This window comes from Podarcis filfolensis (genome assembly GCF_964270895.1).
Source record: "Podarcis filfolensis genome assembly, chromosome: 5".
NCBI lineage: Eukaryota > Metazoa > Chordata > Lepidosauria > Squamata > Lacertidae > Podarcis > Podarcis filfolensis.
The window spans coordinates 58,184,422-58,203,376 of record NC_139608.1 but is presented as its reverse complement, the minus strand read 5'-3'; the positions used below and the strand labels follow the sequence as shown (position 1 = coordinate 58,203,376).

The window sequence follows — 18,955 nt, the reverse complement described above, 5'->3', positions numbered from 1 at the left end:
TTTTATTTCAGAGTTTCAACAGCAAAAAAAAAAAAAAAAAGCCAAAATCTAAAGAACACTTGATCCCTGGCATTCAGTTTTCGTGGGCAAATGCTCTTTCCCAACAGGATTATAGTAAAATAAAAAAATTAAAATGTAGGGTCATTTTTGCCTGTCAGTGCAAAATTCAACCAGTGAATTGGCTGATTTTGAGTTTTATTTTAATCCTAATAATGGGGTCCTGGTAGTAAGACTATCTGGTAATAGTGTATAACAGCAATCAATAATCCATTAATTGTCTTGCATGTTATGTTGGAGGGTATGGTTCAGCAGCAGTGCCACCAGCAGGTGGTGCAGTGGTGGTGAGCATCCTATGGGTGGAAGTGGGGCAGCGGGGTGGCAGAGCAGGGTGGCACTTCTTGTTTTGCCTCAAGTGGTGAAATAGGACATACCACCCTTGATCTCAGGATTCACAGCTGTCAGTTCTGAGGGAAGGCAAACAAGGACCCACAGCACGGGTGGAGCTCACTAATTTGTGGAGTAGGTGTGTAATTCCTCAGCTGGAGTAGGCTCAGGACAGGTGAGGGTTCCATGCCTTGTCAAACCCAGAAAATATAACAGGAAAGCCGTCCTGGCCAGGCCTGCGTACATATTAGCAAAGTATATAGACCCTTATTTTATAAATATTTCTCCATGCTTTGTTTCAGTATGAATACTATGTAATAGTGTTAATTCCCTTGGACTTTCTTTTTACCATATAAAGTATCAAAATCATCTTTTGTTTGCTTAGAGATGGGCAATATTTAGCTGTCAAGATATTGTTGATTATTATCCCTGACCACTGACAATGTTGACCGAATGGATGAGAGTTGGGAGTCCAATCATAACTGAAAGGCTGCAATGATTCCCACCCTTGCTTTAGTTGGAAGTGCACTATGGAACCTCAAGGTGCTTACTGATGTAATCTCAAATCTTCTGTTGTGATAGTCAACATGTGATAGAGAAGAGCTAGAAGACCAGATGTTGCAAGAAGAAGAAGAAGGGAGAAGATCAATGCAACCACTGGCTGGTCAACACAATTTTGATACCTAGAAAGGTTCTAAAACATATAAAATGTCAGTTTGTATACATTTAGATCACAAAGAACCAGCATGGTTTACTTAAGAAGTGATTCCAGTTTGACATTATGTCCTTTTTTTAATAGAGTTACTAGTGTTAGCAGATCAGGGGAATGCTGCTGATGTATTTTATCTCTATTTCAGCAGGACATGTGATAGCAAAAAAAAGGCTAATGCAGTTCTAGCTTGCATCAGTTCTGCTTTGGTCAGACAGCCAGGAGTAGTGTCCCCATTTCTGGGCACACTGGATTAAGAAAGGTATCAGCAAACTGACATGTGTCCAAATGAATGGTGAGGAGCCTGAAGATCAGGCCATATTAAGGAGGGTGAAGGCTGCTTGACAGTGGAACAGACTGCCTTGGGAAATGGCTGACTCTCCTTCATTAGAAATTTGTAAGCAGAGATGGATGGCTACCTAACCAGGATACTGAAAAAGTGGACTTCCTGCACCGGCAGAGAGTCACACTAGACAACCTTTGAAGACCCTTTCCAACTCCAGGACACTGTATTCCAAGGCATAATGATGAAATGTATACGTTCCCATTGTCCGTGTAGTAGGATTTCATTAAAAGATTGTTCTCAAGTAAGTGGCTCAACACATATATGCAGAAGAGTAAAAAAGGATTGGATACAACGGATAAATAAAAATCCTACTACTAGCTTACAGGTAGTCAGATTTAAACAGAAATGATATCGTAAGTTTTTTTAAAAATGCAGCTTGTCCTTGCTCATTTACTTCGGACTCAGCTGTCATTCTGAATTGCCTTTAGCCACTTCAACTAAGCATTTCTCCTCCTGTTTAGCTTTGAGATGGAGATATGTCTGAGTAAAGTATACATACAGGTGCTACCAGAAAGTGTCAAGATATCAAATCAAGGCAAATAATTCAGAATAGATGCTTGCAGTAAACAAATAAGCAAACAGCCGTCAAGAAGAGGACACCTGAACTCTTGCATGTGATTATAACAGATTCTTAAATGCAGTACATAAAATAGAAAAGTAGTACAAACTCATGCTGCCACTGTTTAGTTCACTGGAAGAGGGGGGAATTAATGGCTGCTCTCTTTTCCCCATTAACCAGTTGGGTTGTAGGATCCACTTTTTCAGGGTGTGATCCCTTATTGTTGGGAAAATACACAAAAGTATTGGAACCACCTGAGTGGGGCAAATTTTACAGGTCTTTCATAAGTGAGGTCCATATGATCAGGTGATGGAATTGCACAATGGGGGAAAGAGATATTGAAGGTGTGCAATGGTAGAGCAGTTGCAGGTGCCTTTACCTATGAGGAAGTAACTTGATTAAGTTTCTCACACACAAATACTTGGTCCAGCTCAGGGCTGACATTCACTCTGGGAGAAACACTTCTACTGAAAAGCAGGCCAGTGGTTAAGAAGCATGTACCTTTGACACACTGCCCAGTTCTGCAGGTATAGTTTACCAGCAGTATGTGTGAAAATTCTCTACCCTTTAATTTCACACTAAATGTTTGCTGGTGGGAGGGACACAAAGGATAAAGAGAGAGTGCAATGAAAAATAGCCATTAGCAGAGCCCTGTGTATGTGGACAATAGGCCTTGTGGACAACACAACACTGGGGACTTAAATTAAGGCACAGCGAAGAAACATTTTCTCTAAATTAGAGGTTTATGCACCTTTTGCACTGTGACCTGACTGAACAACATAGCAAAGAAAAACGTAGGCTTCCAAAGGGTCTCATTCTGAGGTGACTGCTGTATGCTAGAGTAACAGTATTGCCTGAGGGCTGCTATTAGTCACAGGCAGAGAGAAGCCTTTTTTGGTACCCAATTTTCTTTTCATTTCTTTAACAAACCAGCTGGTTTGAAAATGTACTACTCTCATTTTACTGAGGAAGACAGCCTCAGGATATTTTCCAATGGCTAAGCCTGCAAATTCATTGATGGAAACACTGATTCCAAGATCAGTCCACTCATGGTTAAATTCAGTTTATAAGCTCATCCCTCAAAACTGATTTACAATTTCTCCTCAGATAATAAGTTATTTCTTTCTGTTTATACTTGGATTCTTTCTTCTCTAACTTCAGTCAAGGTCTTAATACTTGCAAAGTCCTCCCCATCTCCCATTCCTGTCTCTCTTTGATATTCAGAGTTTGGGACTGCAATTGGAAGAGCATATGATCAGTTAGGAGATGTATTATTCCAGATAATTCTGGATATCAGGCTAAACAAAATGGATTTTATGCAGAAATATGTGTTTAGAAAAAAATCACATGCGGTACAACTATTTATCAGTGTTAGTCGTCAAAAATATTGGCTAGCATTTCAGTTTTACACTTTTTTCCAGCTATAAAACATGCACACCTGCTCTCAGTCTGAACTCTATTAACTGAGAAAAAGGAAGGAAAAGCACCCTCTTAGAATTCAACATGTTGAGAAAAACATTTCTGGACTCAAAAAATGGGCTTGTGGTGCAAAAGGTCACTACATTACAGTCTGTACTTTGTGTAAAGTAAACCTGTTCCATATTTGGCACAAGAGACTTACCTGCATAATAGTTCGCACCTGCTTAATGAAAATATTTGCCATATCTGATAAGAACAGTTGAGGATTAAAAGTCCTAAATATTTTGTGTTAAATTTTATAAGGATCCGCTGAGTTGCAGGCATTAATTCATTTCCTTCTGATCTCTATTGGACCTCTGCTCTCCAACAATGGCTATGCTAGTTGATATCGATCAAAAGTGTTAACGCCTTCATGCATGAATTAGTGTTAAGCATGTTGATTATATGAGGCTGGTTACACCACACTTTCCCCACAGAATTGGCAATATACCTAGGAAGATTGTGTGTGCTAATTCCATGAGAAAGACCCATGCAACTGGCCACCCACCGCCCATGTGGTTAGCCTACTGAGCCATGATTTCTCAGAATGTACAGTGGTACCTCGGGTTACATACACTTCAGGTTACATACGCTTCAGATTACAGACTCCGCTAACCCAGAAATATTACCTCGGGTTAAGAAGTTTGCTTCAGGATGAGAACAGAAATCGTGTGGCGGCAGCGGGAAGCCCCATTAGCTAAAGTGCTGCTTCAAGTTAAGAACAGTTTCAGGTTAAGAACGGACCTCCAGAACGAATTAAGTACTTAACCTGAGGTACCACTGTAATTTTCAACGAATTTCCCCCCAAATATTCTCCACCATTTTTCTGTAGGGGCTGCCATTCCCCACCAATGACATCAGGTCTGTGCAAACATTATGAAGGATGCAAAATGGTGGCCTGGCTTCCACACAGTTGCAATGATTGCAAACCAAACCACCACCACAACAACCTGAGCTCCTGCTACCGCTAATGGTGAATCCCACCCTGGAGAAACTGGGAAGAATTTATCCTCCCCCTGGAAAAGTTTGTGAAATAAGTCTTCCAAATCTCTCTGGCCACAAGTATGATGAAATAATTCAAGAGGCCATTTGCACGTGGCTCCAATCTAAAATTTTTGGATCAGCATAGAATCTACTTACAGACAAGAAACTTTCATACAGCTAGGCATGCCGCATATGACAATACAAAATATACAGACCGTTCTCCAGCAGTGGGTGGTGAAAAGGGGGCACCGGAAGCTTCTCTATCGTCCAGGGTTCACAGAAATAGGCCTGAAGCCAAGCCACACACTGTTTCAGTGGCTCCGCTGTTTCCTCTGAGGCTTCACATACTTCACAAGACACAGATGCATCTGCAGGGCTAGAAGAATGATAATATTAGTTTAATAATTAGTTTCACAGTCTAACTGCAATTTTTTTTTTACAATGCGGCAAACAAAAGAGTAAGATACCATCTCACACAGAATGAATTTCCCCAGCCCAAATACAAGAGCAGCAGAACACACACACACCCCTACATCTGAAGAACTGAGCATCAAATTAGAAAAGGGGAAAACAATAAAGTAGCTCAGTTTCCGTTTAAGAAGGAAAGGTCCAGGTAATGTTTACTTATGTTTTGTATTATTCAAGTCCAACAAAACAGAAATACAGTGGTGCCCCGCAAGATGAATGCCTCGTAAGACGAAAAACTCGCTAGACGAAAGAGTTTTTCGTTTTTCGATGTGCTTCACTAGACGAATTTCCCTATGGGCTTGCTTCGCAAGAGGAAAACGTCTTGCAAGTTTGTTTCCTTTTTTGTAAAACCGTTAATACCCAGCGTGCATTGCTTGAAGAGGTGCAGTTGCGACTTGAACTTCGAGGAGCAACACATAGCACGCGGTGTGGTAGCCTTTTTTGAGGTTTTTGAGGACTTTGGTGCTTTTTGAAGCTTTTCCAAAACTTCTTTTGCATCCATTTGGTAAGTTAAACTTTTAAAACTTTTTTGGGGTTTTTTGGATTTTGGGTTGGGGTGTTTGGAATTCAATGACTTGGTGTTGGGGAGAGGTTTGCAAGAATCTGGGAGCTTGTGTGGTTTTTTTCTGCATTTTTATGATTTTCTGTGACCATTGGGGCATGTGGTTTTTTTTAAAAAAATTCTAGATTTGAATTTCTGTGTGGTGGGTGGCTGGGGGAACAGTTGGGGAGAGGTTTGCAAGAATCTGGGAACTTGTGTGAGTTTTTTCTGCATTTTTATGATTTTCTGTGACCATTGGGCCATGTTGTTTTTTTTAAAAAAAATTCTGGGTTTGAATTTCTGTGTGGTGGGTGGCTGGGGGAACAGTTGGGGAGAGGTTTGCAAGAATCTGGGAGCTTGTGTGGGTTTTTTCTGCATTTTTATGATTTTCTGTGACCATTGGGCCATGTTGTTGTTTTTTTAAATTTTTCTGGGTTTGAATTTCTGTGTGGTGGGTGGCTGGGGGAACAGTTGGGGAGAGGTTTGCAGGAATCTGGGAGCTTGTGTGGGTTTTTTCTGCATTTTTATGATTTTCTGTGACCATTGGGCCATGTTTTTGTAAAAAAATTTTCTGGGTTTGAATTTCTGTGTGGCGAGTGGCTGGGGGAACAGTTGGGGAGAGGTTTGCAGGAATCTGGGAGCTTGTGTGGTTTTTTTCTGCATTTTTATGATTTTCTGTGACCATTGGGCCATGTTGTTGTTTTTTTTAAATTTTTCTGGATTTGAATTTCTGTGTGGTGGGTGGCTGGGGGAACAGTTGGGGAGGGGTTTGCAACAGTTGGGGAGAGGCTGGGGGAACAGTTGGGGAGGGGTTTGCAACAGTTGGGGAGGGGTTTGCAATGTCTGTGTGGTGGGTGGGTGGCTGGGGGAACAGTTGAGGTTTTTGAAGACTTTGGTGATTTTTAAAGCTTTTCCAAAACTTTTTTTGCAGCCATTTGAGGATTTTGAAGACTTTGGTGATTTGCAGCCGTTTCGTAAGTTAGACTTTTAAAACTTTTTTGGGGGGTTTTGGATTTTGGGTTGGGGTGTTTGGAATTCTAGGACTTGGTTCTGTGTTTGATTTTCTGTGTGGTGGGTGGCTGGGTGCTTTTGAATTTTTTGGAAGTGAAGCACTGATTTTTTTTTTCTTTTTCTGAGTTTACGAAGGAGCTGTGCTGCCATGGGACCCAAGAAGACTGCTGCTGCAGAGGCCGGCGAGAGGAAGAAGGAGAAGGTGACGCTGGAAATGAAGAAGGAGATCATCCGGAAGCACGACGGTGGAATGCGTGTGACAGACCTCGCCAGTGAGTACGGCAGGAATCCATCGACCATCGGGACCATCCTGAAGATGAGGGAGAAGATCCTTGCGATGGATGCAGCCAAGGGAGTCACCAGGATCATGAAGAACCGCCCAGCTGTTCTGGAGGTCGAGAAGTTGCTGCTCATCTGGTTAGAAGAGAAGCAGCGTGCAGGGGACACAGTGACTGAGGCCGTCATTTGCGAGAAGGCCAAGGCCTTGCACGCAGACCTCGTCCGGGAACAGCCAGGAACCTCAGGCGAGCCAGAAGTCTTCAAGGCAAGCAGAGGTTGGTTTGACCGGTTCAAGACAAGATCTGGAATCCACAGCGTGGTCAGGCATGGAGAGGCTGCCAGTTCTGATGTTCCTGCGGCTGAAGACTTTGCAGCGGAGTTCCTGGAGGTTGTGAAGATGGAGGGCTACGTTCCACAGCAGGTCTTCAACTGCGACGAGACCGGGCTGTTTTGGAAGAGGATGCCCAAAAGGACTTTCATCACTCAGCAGGAGGCCAAGTTGCCTGGCCACAAGCCCATGAAGGACCGTCTGACCCTGCTCTTCTGTGCCAACGCAAGCGGCGACCTGAAGATCAAGCCCCTGCTGGTGTACCACTCGAAGAACCCACGGGCCTTCAAGAAACACAAGGTCGACAAGGAGCAGCTGAGTGTCATGTGGCGATCCAACAGCAAGGCTTGGGTCACACATGTGCTGTTTGTGGACTGGGTCAATCTTGCTTTTGGCCCTGTTGTCAAACAGTGCCTGCTGGACAACGACCTGCCGCTGAAGGCTTTGCTTCTGATGGACAATGCTCCTGCTCATCCTAAAGGCCTTGAGGAGGACTTGTTGGAGGAGTTCAGCTTCATCAGCATCATGTTCCTGCCGCCTAACACCACGCCACTGCTCCAGCTGATGGATCAGCAGGTCATCGCCAATTTCAAAAAACTCTACACCAAGGAGCTTTTCAGGCGATGCTTTGAGGTGACTGACTGCACCACCATCACCCTGCGGGAATTCTGGAAGGACCACTTCGACATCGTCACCTGCTTGAAGATGATCACCACGGCCTGGAATGGGATCAGCCAGAGAAATTTGAATTGCACTTGGCGCAGCCTGTGGCCGGACTGTGTGGCACCAAGTGACTCTGATGCACCAGAGTCAACAGTGGTGCAGGACATTGTTGCCTTGGGGAGGACCATGGGACTGGAGGTCACAGAGGAGGACGTCAGCGAGCTGGTGGAGGAGCACGACCACGAGCTGACCACCCAGGAGCTGGTCGAACTGCAGGCAGAGGCTGCGCAGGAGCAGGCCTCACTGGAAGAGGAGGGAGCAACTGAGGAACGGCTGTCCTCCAAAGAACTGAGGGACATTTGCCAGAAGTGGAAGGATGTGCAGGCTTTTGCACAGCGGCACCACCCTGACAAGGACCTGGCACATGACCTTGGGAACACTTATGATATGAGGGTCATGTCGCCTTTCAGGGAGGTGCTGAAAAGGCGGATGAAGCAGCAGACCATGGACAGGTTCTTCAGCAAGAAGCAAAGAGTGGAAGAGGAACCTTCTTCGAGTGGTCCCCCAGAGTCTTAGAAAATGTACGGTACACTTTGTTGATTTTTAAATGTTTTTTTGTCATGTTTAGAAACTTAATTTATTTTTCCTTCAATTTTTGAACTGCTCTTTACAGTATGTGTGACTTTAAAGAGCAGTTAATAAACTCTTGTTGTACCAAATTTGGCTTTGTTTGGACTTTTTTTGACCATAGGAACGCATTAATTGAATTTCAATGCATTCCTATGGGATTTCGTGCTTCGCAAGACGAAAAATTCGCTAGACGAAAAAACTTGCAGAACGAATTAATTTCGTCTTGCGAGGCACCACTGTATCTTCTTTTAACTTTCTACATCTCCAAGAAAAGTGATTTCAAACCCAAGAAAAAAAGAATTTCCTGTTCTTAGCTATGCAGACGTGAGCAAAACACTGAAAACACTGAACAGCAACAGTAAAAGTGTCAAGTGTTACTATTGTTGAGCAATGCTTATAAACTAGAAAGCAAAATAAACCCTCTGTGTACTTTAGTGAAACATACATATAGGTGGTGAGAGGGACAAAACTAGAAGCTAATTTTTGCATTTGCACTTCCAGTATGACTGCAATTAATCAAATATGCCACAGAGACTTCTATACAAGAAATGCAAGCCCAGTGCTTGTGGTCCCTTCCAACTCTACAATTTGATGATTCTATGATTCCCAACTTGCAAATAGTTCTCATTTACTGGGAGCCATCTATTGTTTTGTATTGTTATGCTCCTTATTTAGGATATGCAGTGCTCTTTTTTTTGGGGGGGGGTGTACTCAAGGGTATTCAGTACCGGCACCTTTTTTGTTTGGTTTGGTTTGGTTAAAAAGTGTGGAACTTACTGTAACAACTACATGGTGAATACTAGCAACTATTTTTCTAGAAAAAAGCACTGAGGATATGAAATCTTAAGAATTGCTTGCTTCGTTTCCCAGGAGAATATAGGTGGTATTCAACTGAAGCTTACTCAGAACCTACTGAAATCAATGGACCTAACTTAATCATGTTCATTTTCAATGAGTTTAGTTCAGGCTTCCTCAACCTCAGCCCTCTAGATGTTTTGAGACTACAATTCCCATCATCCCTGACCACTGGTCCTGCTAGCTAGGGATCATGAAAGTTGTAGGCCGAAAACATCTGGAGGGCCAAGGTTGAGGAAGCCTGGTTTAGTTTGAGTAAAACTTAGCTGTCCTATAATCTCACCCCACAAAGAAAGAACCCTAACAAACCTTTATTAACATCCAGGCTGTTTTTCTGGGAATTTATTGGCCTGCATAATTCTTATAGCAGAAACATTTTCTCTTAAATTCCTATTTTAAATTTATGTTAACCCCTGATATGACCACACAAACTTCTGTTGTAGCATCCCATTGCAATGGTTTCTTCAGATTGATTGCTTATTCATGTTTGAATTACTCACACAGTAAATCAAAAGCATTTATGCTATATTCAGATATTCTAGATTAAAATTAATTTTAGAAATTTTAGAATTTTAGAAAAGGTCCCATACAATTGATAGTCCTTCTCCCACTCCTTGTTTTATTAAAATAACTAAAATAACTATGGAAACACAGGTTTCATAACAACAATATGGATGAATGTGGAGGCTTCAAATATCGGAGTCCATAAATTTATATCATTATCAAGCAACAGCACAAGGTTACTAAAAAATTCTTGGGACTTTCCCAGGTGGGCAGAACATCCAAATAATGACTCATTGTCTCATTTGGAAATAGGAAAACTTGCTGCTTGCCTCTTTACTATTGAGCACACAGGACCTTAGCTGAATAGGGAAAGGTAATCTTCACATGTCAATCACCTCAACTGCTACTACAGCAGAATATGCAAAGAGACAACTTTCAGCAGGTACATTTTTAGAACAATTTCTATCAGCATGGGCAAGGAAGAAACTCCATCTTGATTCCCAGAAAACTGTAACAGCATCCTGTAAGTAAAGCAGTAATACTAACTCAGTTGTTAGCCAGCCAGTTCCCTATTTTTTTGGAAGGTCCTACCAGTTTGCACCCACAGAAGTAAATATGTACATGCATTCAAGTGTATTCGTGTTATGTCACAACTGTTTCCTCTGCTTCTTATTGCTCCCTTTCACTGGTAAGCAGTTTGCAGCTGAGTATTGACAACAGACAAACTGTCTCTGCAGTGCCAATCCTCTTTTCGTCTGCTAAGGTTACACTGAAATTAGTATTTGTGCATGTGTAGGTTGTTGCTTTCACTGGTGTGTTTTTTTGAACAGACAGGTGTTTTCTAAACTTTTCTAAAATGGCGACTTGTTTTTGCTGCAATGCACCCACATCACTACTCCTCTAAAAATGAGTATAATTTAGCATTTCTCTATGTTGGCCTCTTTCTGAATCAAACTCCTCAATAAAACTCTTTGGCATGTAAACACACAGAATCTCCACACACAGTTGCATGTACAAGACCTGCTGCTGGTGAACTAATCCAACGATAACAACCAGAACTACAACAGGACATCTCACGTTCCCGTACAACCAACCAGGTGGCTTATCTTGTGGAAAGCAGAATCTACGAACAACCAGAGAGGTCCAGTAAAGAAGAATGGAGTGGTGGGGAAAACTGGTTTTGGAGTTTTTTAAACAGTGGTTGTATAGCTATTTGTCAGGGATGCTTTACTTAAGATTCCTGCATTGTATGCGGTTGGACTAGATATCCCCTGGGGTCTCTTCCAACTCTATGGTACTGACAGCATCTTGAATGGCAAGGGTAGCCTTCAGCTTCAGGCACACACAGAGAGTGAGGCAGACTACAGTTACCAATTCAGGGCCTGGAAAATGGAGGGAAACAAGGCGTGCAGGGACACAGGCTGCTATAGCAAATGTGACTCCTGATCTTGTAAAATTATCCCCTTATAGTTTGCACATTTCATATTTTTGTTTAGTTATCAGATGCCTAGCCTGTGGAACACATTTTATACATTAAATGTAAGTTTAAATAAATAGAAACACGTTACATTTCTCGCGTGAGTTTTAATAATACTTATTTATCATCAGTGTTTTCATACCGCCCTTCAATCACATTCCCAGGGTGGTTTACGAAAAGAGTAACACAATTAAAATGTAAATACAAAAATAAGTATTTTTAACACTTTAAAACGTGACATTAAAATATCCTTCACAACATCTTTTAAACGTTCCTTATAATATATGATGGAGTAAAATATACATAAAACACATATTATTAACATTCCATGTGGAAATAAATAAAAAGTTGTTACATCAACACCTTAATGTCATTTAAATAGTCTTCCTTTGATAGATGAAGGCAAAACTACCCCCAAAATTGCAGATGAATTGTCTAGTCCCTAATGATTCCAAAACAATTACAGGATGCAGAGCAATCTAGTTAAATTTTATTCAAAAGCTTACTACACTTGTGTTTTCTCTTATTTTTCTATCAATGAAACCCAGGAGGCTTAAGCACAATTCATTATGTATGAGACCCAACTTACAGTGCTTGACTGTTGATTAATAGGAAAGTTTGCAGTATGTACATTTGCAACATTAGATGCATACAATATGCTAACTTATTCTTCCACTGAAGCTAATTATTTACAAAAATGACTACTTGAGACTACAATTTATTAAATGCATGCATCCAGTCTCAATTTGGCCCCAAAAGACAGTCTGGAATGAAGATCTTTTACTTGATGTGACAACTTCTGGAAAGAGTGTTATTAATATTGTAAATGTGGCAAATAAAGAGTTCAGATAGCCTTATGTCTATTTTGTGTTTGTTTTTCACAGCTAAATCAATGAATAAAAACAGCTTTTCAAGAAGTTTAATACCCATATGAGAGACAAATTCTTTCTGCCCAAGTTTAAATTAACCATATAAATAATATGTCCATATATTAGTAATAATGATTTTTAAAAATAGCTTGACAACTGAAATACATGGGAGCGGGTATACTCAATCTTTCAATTATACTTATTCATTTTTACTGACTCTTCTTAATTTGTTAGAACAACATTTATTTTGAAGATATGCTTAAGAATCTCTAAAAAGGCCTTCACTGTAAACCTGCTTATAGTTTGGCAGCTTAATACTCAATTAATTTCGGGTGAATTTTAGGTGGCTAGCAATTCACAAGACTGGACCCTGGTAAAAGATTTGCTTATGCACTTCAGAATAAAACGTACAGTGGTACCTCGGGTTACATATGCTTCAGGTTACATACGCTTCAGGTTACAGACTCCACTAACCCAGAAATAGTGCTTCAGGTTAAGAACTTTGCTTCAGGATGAGAACAGAAATCGTGCTTCAGCGGCACGGCAGCAACAGGAGGCCCTGAAGGAGTGGTGCTTCAGGTTAAGAACAGCTTCAGGTTAAGTACGGACCTCCAGAACGAATTAAGTACTTAACCCGAGGTACCACTGTACAGAGAAGCAGCATGCAAACTTATTGGTGTTTAAGATTGATCAAGCAACATTTGGAAAGTTGTACTTGTCCATCAAATTCTCACCAACACCCAATATTCCTGATGTGACACATGGTTCATAATTTCAAATAATACCTTTTTAGGCTTTTTGAAAAACCTGGACCCACTAGCATTATAAGGGTTCTCTGTTACAACATGGAATGAGACTGGAAGGACATAATATATTATTTTTTAAAAAATATATAGGAGTGGTTCTCAACCATCTCATCTGACTTCAGTGGTTAGGATGAAACATGCGACATAAACATAGATGCAAACACTACCACAAAATGCACACAGCATTCCTATTTGTGTAGCCTTCCTGTTGCCACTTGTGGTATCCAGAATGTGGTTCTCTCCATATCCTGTGTGGTTGATACATGCCACTACATACAGTGGTACCTCGGGTTAAGAACTTAATTCATTCTGGAGGTCCGTTCTTAACCTCAAACTGTTCTTAACCTGAGGTACCATTTTAGCTGCCATCGCCGCCGTGCAATTTCTGTTCTCATCCTGAAGCAAAGTTCTTAACCCAAGGTACTATTTCTGGGTTAGCGGAGTCTGTAACCTGAAGTGTCTGTAACCTGAAGCTTCTGTAACCCGAGGTACCACTGTACTCTTTAAAGGTGAGAGTAGAAAATGTTTCCTATCCTCAAATACCAAGATATGGAGTAAGGGTGGAATCAATATTAAAGCCATGAAGACTCAATTAATTATCATGGAAGGTCACTAAACGCTGTCATTTGCTTTGTGCCATTAGGATTTTGACTGGATCCCGTATATAAAAAACAAGATGCCACCTGGGGCAAATCTGTATTGCATCTCCTCCTCGATGCACAAAAGGATCTATTTTGCAATGAGAAACTTGAACTCTCCAGGTCCACCAACATGGAGTTGAGGTTCTCGCGTATTAGATGGTCCGATGAGCTGGACGAGGAAATATCTAGGAGGTTACTCTCAGATAAATTCCTCATTAAGAGACAATCTCTTAAACTCCTCATGCCCTGAAATTAGAATAAACCTGTTTCAGGATTTGATTTTACTTCTTCAACCGTGTTTGACCCCCCAAAAAGGCAATTTGGCGGTCATTATACCCCAACAAATATAAACCCTGGTTCGATCAGGAATGCCTTGCTATGAAGCTCTCTTTGATTGGAAAATACAGGAACTATAGGTCTGCCAATCAGTATTGGGAAGTCACAAAAGAACTAAATTTTAGTCCTTTTTTGACTTCCTAATACAGATTTGCCCCGTAGACACCCTCATAACAAGGAACCCCAATATCTTAAAATCAAAGCCATCCTTTTTGTGAATAACATAACTCAGACTTGCATGTACAGTACACTATATATTTTACACACACACAAACACAACTCGACATAAAACAAATGTGCAGTCTTGTTAGTTTTAGTCCTTAGAAAAGTTCTAGAATAATGTGTCCTTACAGAATGGTATAATGCTTCCATAATGGTGCCAAGGTCAGGTTTATCAGAGGCAATTAACTATGTGAGTAATTGCTTCAGGGAAACTTTAATATGCACACCTGACTTCAGTCATTTATTTTCTTAGATCCTCCATCTCAGGCCATACCCTTCAGGTGCAGGTTTCCCCCTCAGTATCAAACAATCACCATGTGGTGCAGCATTACCTCCTTTGCTCAGGCTGTCACCAAAATCCGGGGCCTATTTATAGGGAAAGCTGTTTTAGTCCACACAGCATTAATTGGCATTCATTCTCCACATGGTGAAACTGCATCATATTTAACTATGAAAATAATACAATCTGGCATTTCCTAATATTTTGATGCACTTCTCTGTGTTAGCGTTAGTGTGGTGGAATCACAGCAACTCCCATAGGAAATACTGTGAAATGGGCTGAATGTTACTAGCGATTTCTAAAACTGAACTCATCCCTTGCCCCTTATCTCACAAACATCATCTAGTGTTGGCTGTAGATAGAGACAAGATTCCAAAATGGATGCACCCTTGGTTCTATCCATTACGACAATACTTAGGACTAAGGACTTATTTACGTGTATGGTCAATGGTTCTTCTTCTCTCTTTTTAAATTGCCTACAACGTGTACAACTCACTAAAAGTCCTATAACCAAAATGAAGCAGCTCTGGAAGCACGAAAAACAACAGCTTACAACTGGATTATGAGAAAGAATGTCAAATATTCCAATAAAATGTCAAATATAAAATACAGTTGTCTCAAATGGCTTATTTCACAACAAAGCATGGGCCCCTACTTGACATTCTGAATTAAGACTATCAGAAAGTTAATTCTTCATATATGATATGAATATCAAAAGAATCTACACAAAAATTGACCCTACATTTCCATTTATCCTATACAGTATATTAACTTCTCTTGAAAAGAAATCACCCTGCAGACTTCATAGAATTACATAGTTCAAGGCACCATGCTCTACTTTATAATATATTGTATGTATACACAACTCACCACTGTTTCTTTCAGAGTCTGGGTGTGAGATGTACTTAGATGGGAGATTTTTCTATGTTCAGGATGATCTGATGAACCATGAATGGCGTGGGTTGAAATTGGGTTGAAAGGAATTTTGATTATGTTAATATATCAGTTTTCCTATACAAGGAAAGGTCTAAGAAATGCTCTAAACAAAATAGCTTGGCAGTTGTATACTTACACTGTGTTGCATAAGAGGGAAAGCAAAAAGAGGAACAGTACTCCATGTATACATAAAAGAGTTTGAGATTTTGTGTGCAATCCCATCATCTGGCTGGTGATTTTCTTCTTCTTAGGGAGATGCTTAGTATCATCAGACCATAGCTGTCAACCGTCCCTTATTTGGTGGGAAAGTCCTTTATCCCAGCGCCGTGTCCCGCTGCTGTCCGTTATTGATGATGTCCCTTAAATTTCCCGGGTTTCAAAGGAAGCAGCTCCTCTCCCTCCCTCCCTGCCGGCCAGGGGGGAGGGTCCAACTGTGTTGCTTGGCTGCGTTGCTCACCCAATAAGGAGTCTAAGAACAACTGGAGGATGGAGCTTGCATGCCTTGTGCCGATTAAATCAGCCGCATTGCCTGGGGACTCACCTTTGCTCAGCGCTTCCCAGCAGAGAGGTGACAGTGGTTTTCCTTGCTGCATCCCCTTTGCCGGGTTGCTGCGCTGTGGGAACCACCACTTGAGGCTTCGTTTGGCTGCTGGCTGGGCTTTCTGCCTTTGGCTCGGAGGGGCTCAGAAGTTGAACATACCTGTGCTCGCCAAATCCCTTACTTTGGCTGCTGATCCCTTATTTTCGACGCTGCTGATCCCTTATTTTCAAATCTGTAAGTTGACAGCTATGCATCAGACCATTGTTCGATCTAGATCAGTAATGTCTATGCTCACTGGCAGCAGCTCTTCAGGGATTGAGAAGAGGACATTTCTTACCTGGAGATGCTGGGGAATGAAAGTGGGTCTTTCTGAACAAGAAGCACCTGCTCAACCACTGAAAGGTAGCCCTTGCCCTATTGATACATGTCAATGATCAAGTTTGTAATTTACTGTTACTACAAGCTCCCTGTTGTAAAAGTGGGATATAAAAGTAACATGCACATATTTTTAAATTTCTATAATGCACAGTATATATGATTTACATATAAATTCTAGACTTAATGTTTAATTGTTAAACTTGGATCCTCCTCTTCCATGAAGAGATAAGAGAGACTTAGACACAATCCTAGGGCAGGCTCCTGTTCAGCTAATGGTCGGGGCTAGACCCATAGGGACACAGGTGGCGCTGTAGTCTAAACCACTGAGCCTAGGGCTTGCTGATCGGAAGGTTGGCGGTTCGAATCCCCATGACAGGGTGAGCTCCCGTTGCTCGGTCCCAGCTCCTGCCAACCTAGCAGTTCAATAGCACATCAGAGTGCAAGTAGATAAATAGGTACCGCTTCACCGGGAAGGTAAACGGTATTTCCATGCGCCAGTTTAGTCATGCTGGCCACATGACGCAGAAAAACTGTCTGCGGAAAAACGTCGGCTCCCTCAGCCGGTAAAGCGAGATGAGCGGCGCAACCCCAGAGTCGTTTGCGACTGGACTTAACTGTCAGGGGTCCTTTACATTTTTTGACCCATAAGCTCCAGTGACAGAACTGTATTACATGACATCAGATGAGTGCTTGGGACTAGACCAATGCTTTTGAATGCTTAGGAGTGGTTCGTTCATGCACAAACATCACATTCCAGTCCTTCTTATATATCACTTTGAACTCTCAGTTCTATCTTTGGCAATTTATCTAAGATAGCTCATTTGCAAATGCTTCAAATCAACGTACAGTGAGCACTCAAGGGTAAACTGGACCTATTTCAATGCACTGCAGTAATGGTCCAGAACAACTGTTGTTGTGTTGTTTTTTAAGAAACCAGAGCAAAAGAAACCACACAATTCTGGAAAAAGTGCAATTTTATGGTGCAAATCCTACAAAACCGATCAATTTATGTCCAGTATCAGAACATCTCAAAAGATGCAAGTACAGCAGCATTAAAATGTTTTCCCCCCACTGTTCAATATAATAACAACTTTTAAAAAACGCACTCTGATAACAGACTGCCTTCCACTAGGCTTAGGTGATTCTGTGATGCAGTTCCATTAGCTTGCATATAACATTAATAAATAACATTGCCACTTAAATGCCTTTCTTGTAAATTGGTTTGTTCTGTTCTGTATAAATAATATAAATGTCTCTGTTACCAGTATGTCAGATTCCCACCCCCTTCCCTTTACCTATGCATAGCATGCAACATGAGCCAATGTAGCAGTTTAATCTAAGAAGCAGTTTATAGAACACCTACAATAATATATACTAAGTGGCTTGCATTTCAGTATCTGACATATAAAAATAAACTCAAGGATCAAACAGGCACCTATTGCAACTCAGTTTGAAAGCAACAACTCAGTATTAAATTCTAATTCAAACTTCTGGAATTGTGGCTTTTGAGGAAGACATAGAGATTTAAAGATCTCAACAGATCTCCCGCAGCCAGTGGCTATGGGCTTGTGTTTCTCAGAAGGCAACGTTCCCTGCTGTACGGAGGGGGGGATTTCAGTAGCAAGCTAGGATATGGTATGACTGCACATAGCATGCTGGACATGCTCAAACTCTTTTGCCTGCCAAAAACAGCTCATTGAATTCCAGTCACCTGCTCCACACTTTTAAGCCTGCCTTCATATTCTTCATACTGTTATGAGTTTGTGGGTGCCAGACCCCTCTAATCCCTGAATCCAGCAAGTGTTAAAATTTAATCAAGCCAGGCTAGCTTCCTTATGAGGTAATGGCCTGGGTGAAGGGCCATTAATAGAATGAAGAAAAGGGGGCTCTGTGTGAGATGGCAAATACTGGGGCTCCTCCTTCAACTCATGGATAATGAGAAGGACAAAAGCCAGAGTTTGGAGTAGAGTTTGGGGGCTGTGGCGTAAAACTAGAGGTCAAGCAGCAAGTTGGAGGGAGGGTCAGAGAACAATGTTTGATTTCTGTTTGAATCCAAGACTGCGGTTATGGGAGAAACAAGACCCTTTGGGGCTGTTAATGCTGTTAACCCCTCCATCATAGGCTCAGGTTGTATATATGTGTAAATAAACCATATATCCTAAAGACACTGCAGTCTCCACTGTGCCTCATTCCAAAATGAAAAATGGACCCCGGGTAAGTCCCTGTAATGTCAGCCTGCTCAGAGATTGGGGTGGTATGTAACCATATTCTTAAGGACCAAACTATTTCTTTAAAAAAAAGGTAACTGAGGCATGGGTGCATGTCCACATGCAGACAGATAATTTAAAGATAGATAGATAGATAGATAGATAAGATAGATAGATAGATAGATAGATAGACAGACAGACAGACAGACAGACGGATGATAGTTTAGAAAGAAATAACCTAGAACTCACATTAAAATAAATAAAATAATTATAAAACGCATAGGCCAATATACTTAGCCGTATCCCATCAAATCACCACCACAGTAAATATGAACCTTTGGTCAATTATTAGAATTGTTTTTTTATCATGAATCTTCTGATTTGTGGCTGGTGTTGGCTATCTACCACATAACCAATTCTCATTACAAAAGAACAACAGCCTACAAAACATCAAACACAACCTTCAATGAATTAGTGCTAGGAAGAAGTCCAAAACAGGATTTTAAGGGCATGATGTTCGTTTGCCTGCTGAAATTCCAGGAC

General features: G+C 41.2%; 1 protein-coding gene across 1 annotated transcript in view; it reads right to left on the bottom strand.

Moving 5' to 3' along the window:
* The window catches only part of MGMT (O-6-methylguanine-DNA methyltransferase), a 171,757-nt gene that overhangs the window by 40,053 nt on the left and 112,749 nt on the right, over nucleotides 1-18,955 (bottom strand). The window contains exon 3 of the mRNA XM_083617091.1: nucleotides 4,656-4,816. Within this exon, the coding sequence (XP_083473217.1) occupies nucleotides 4,656-4,816 (161 nt within the window). The remainder of the gene's footprint in view (nucleotides 1-4,655; nucleotides 4,817-18,955) is intronic.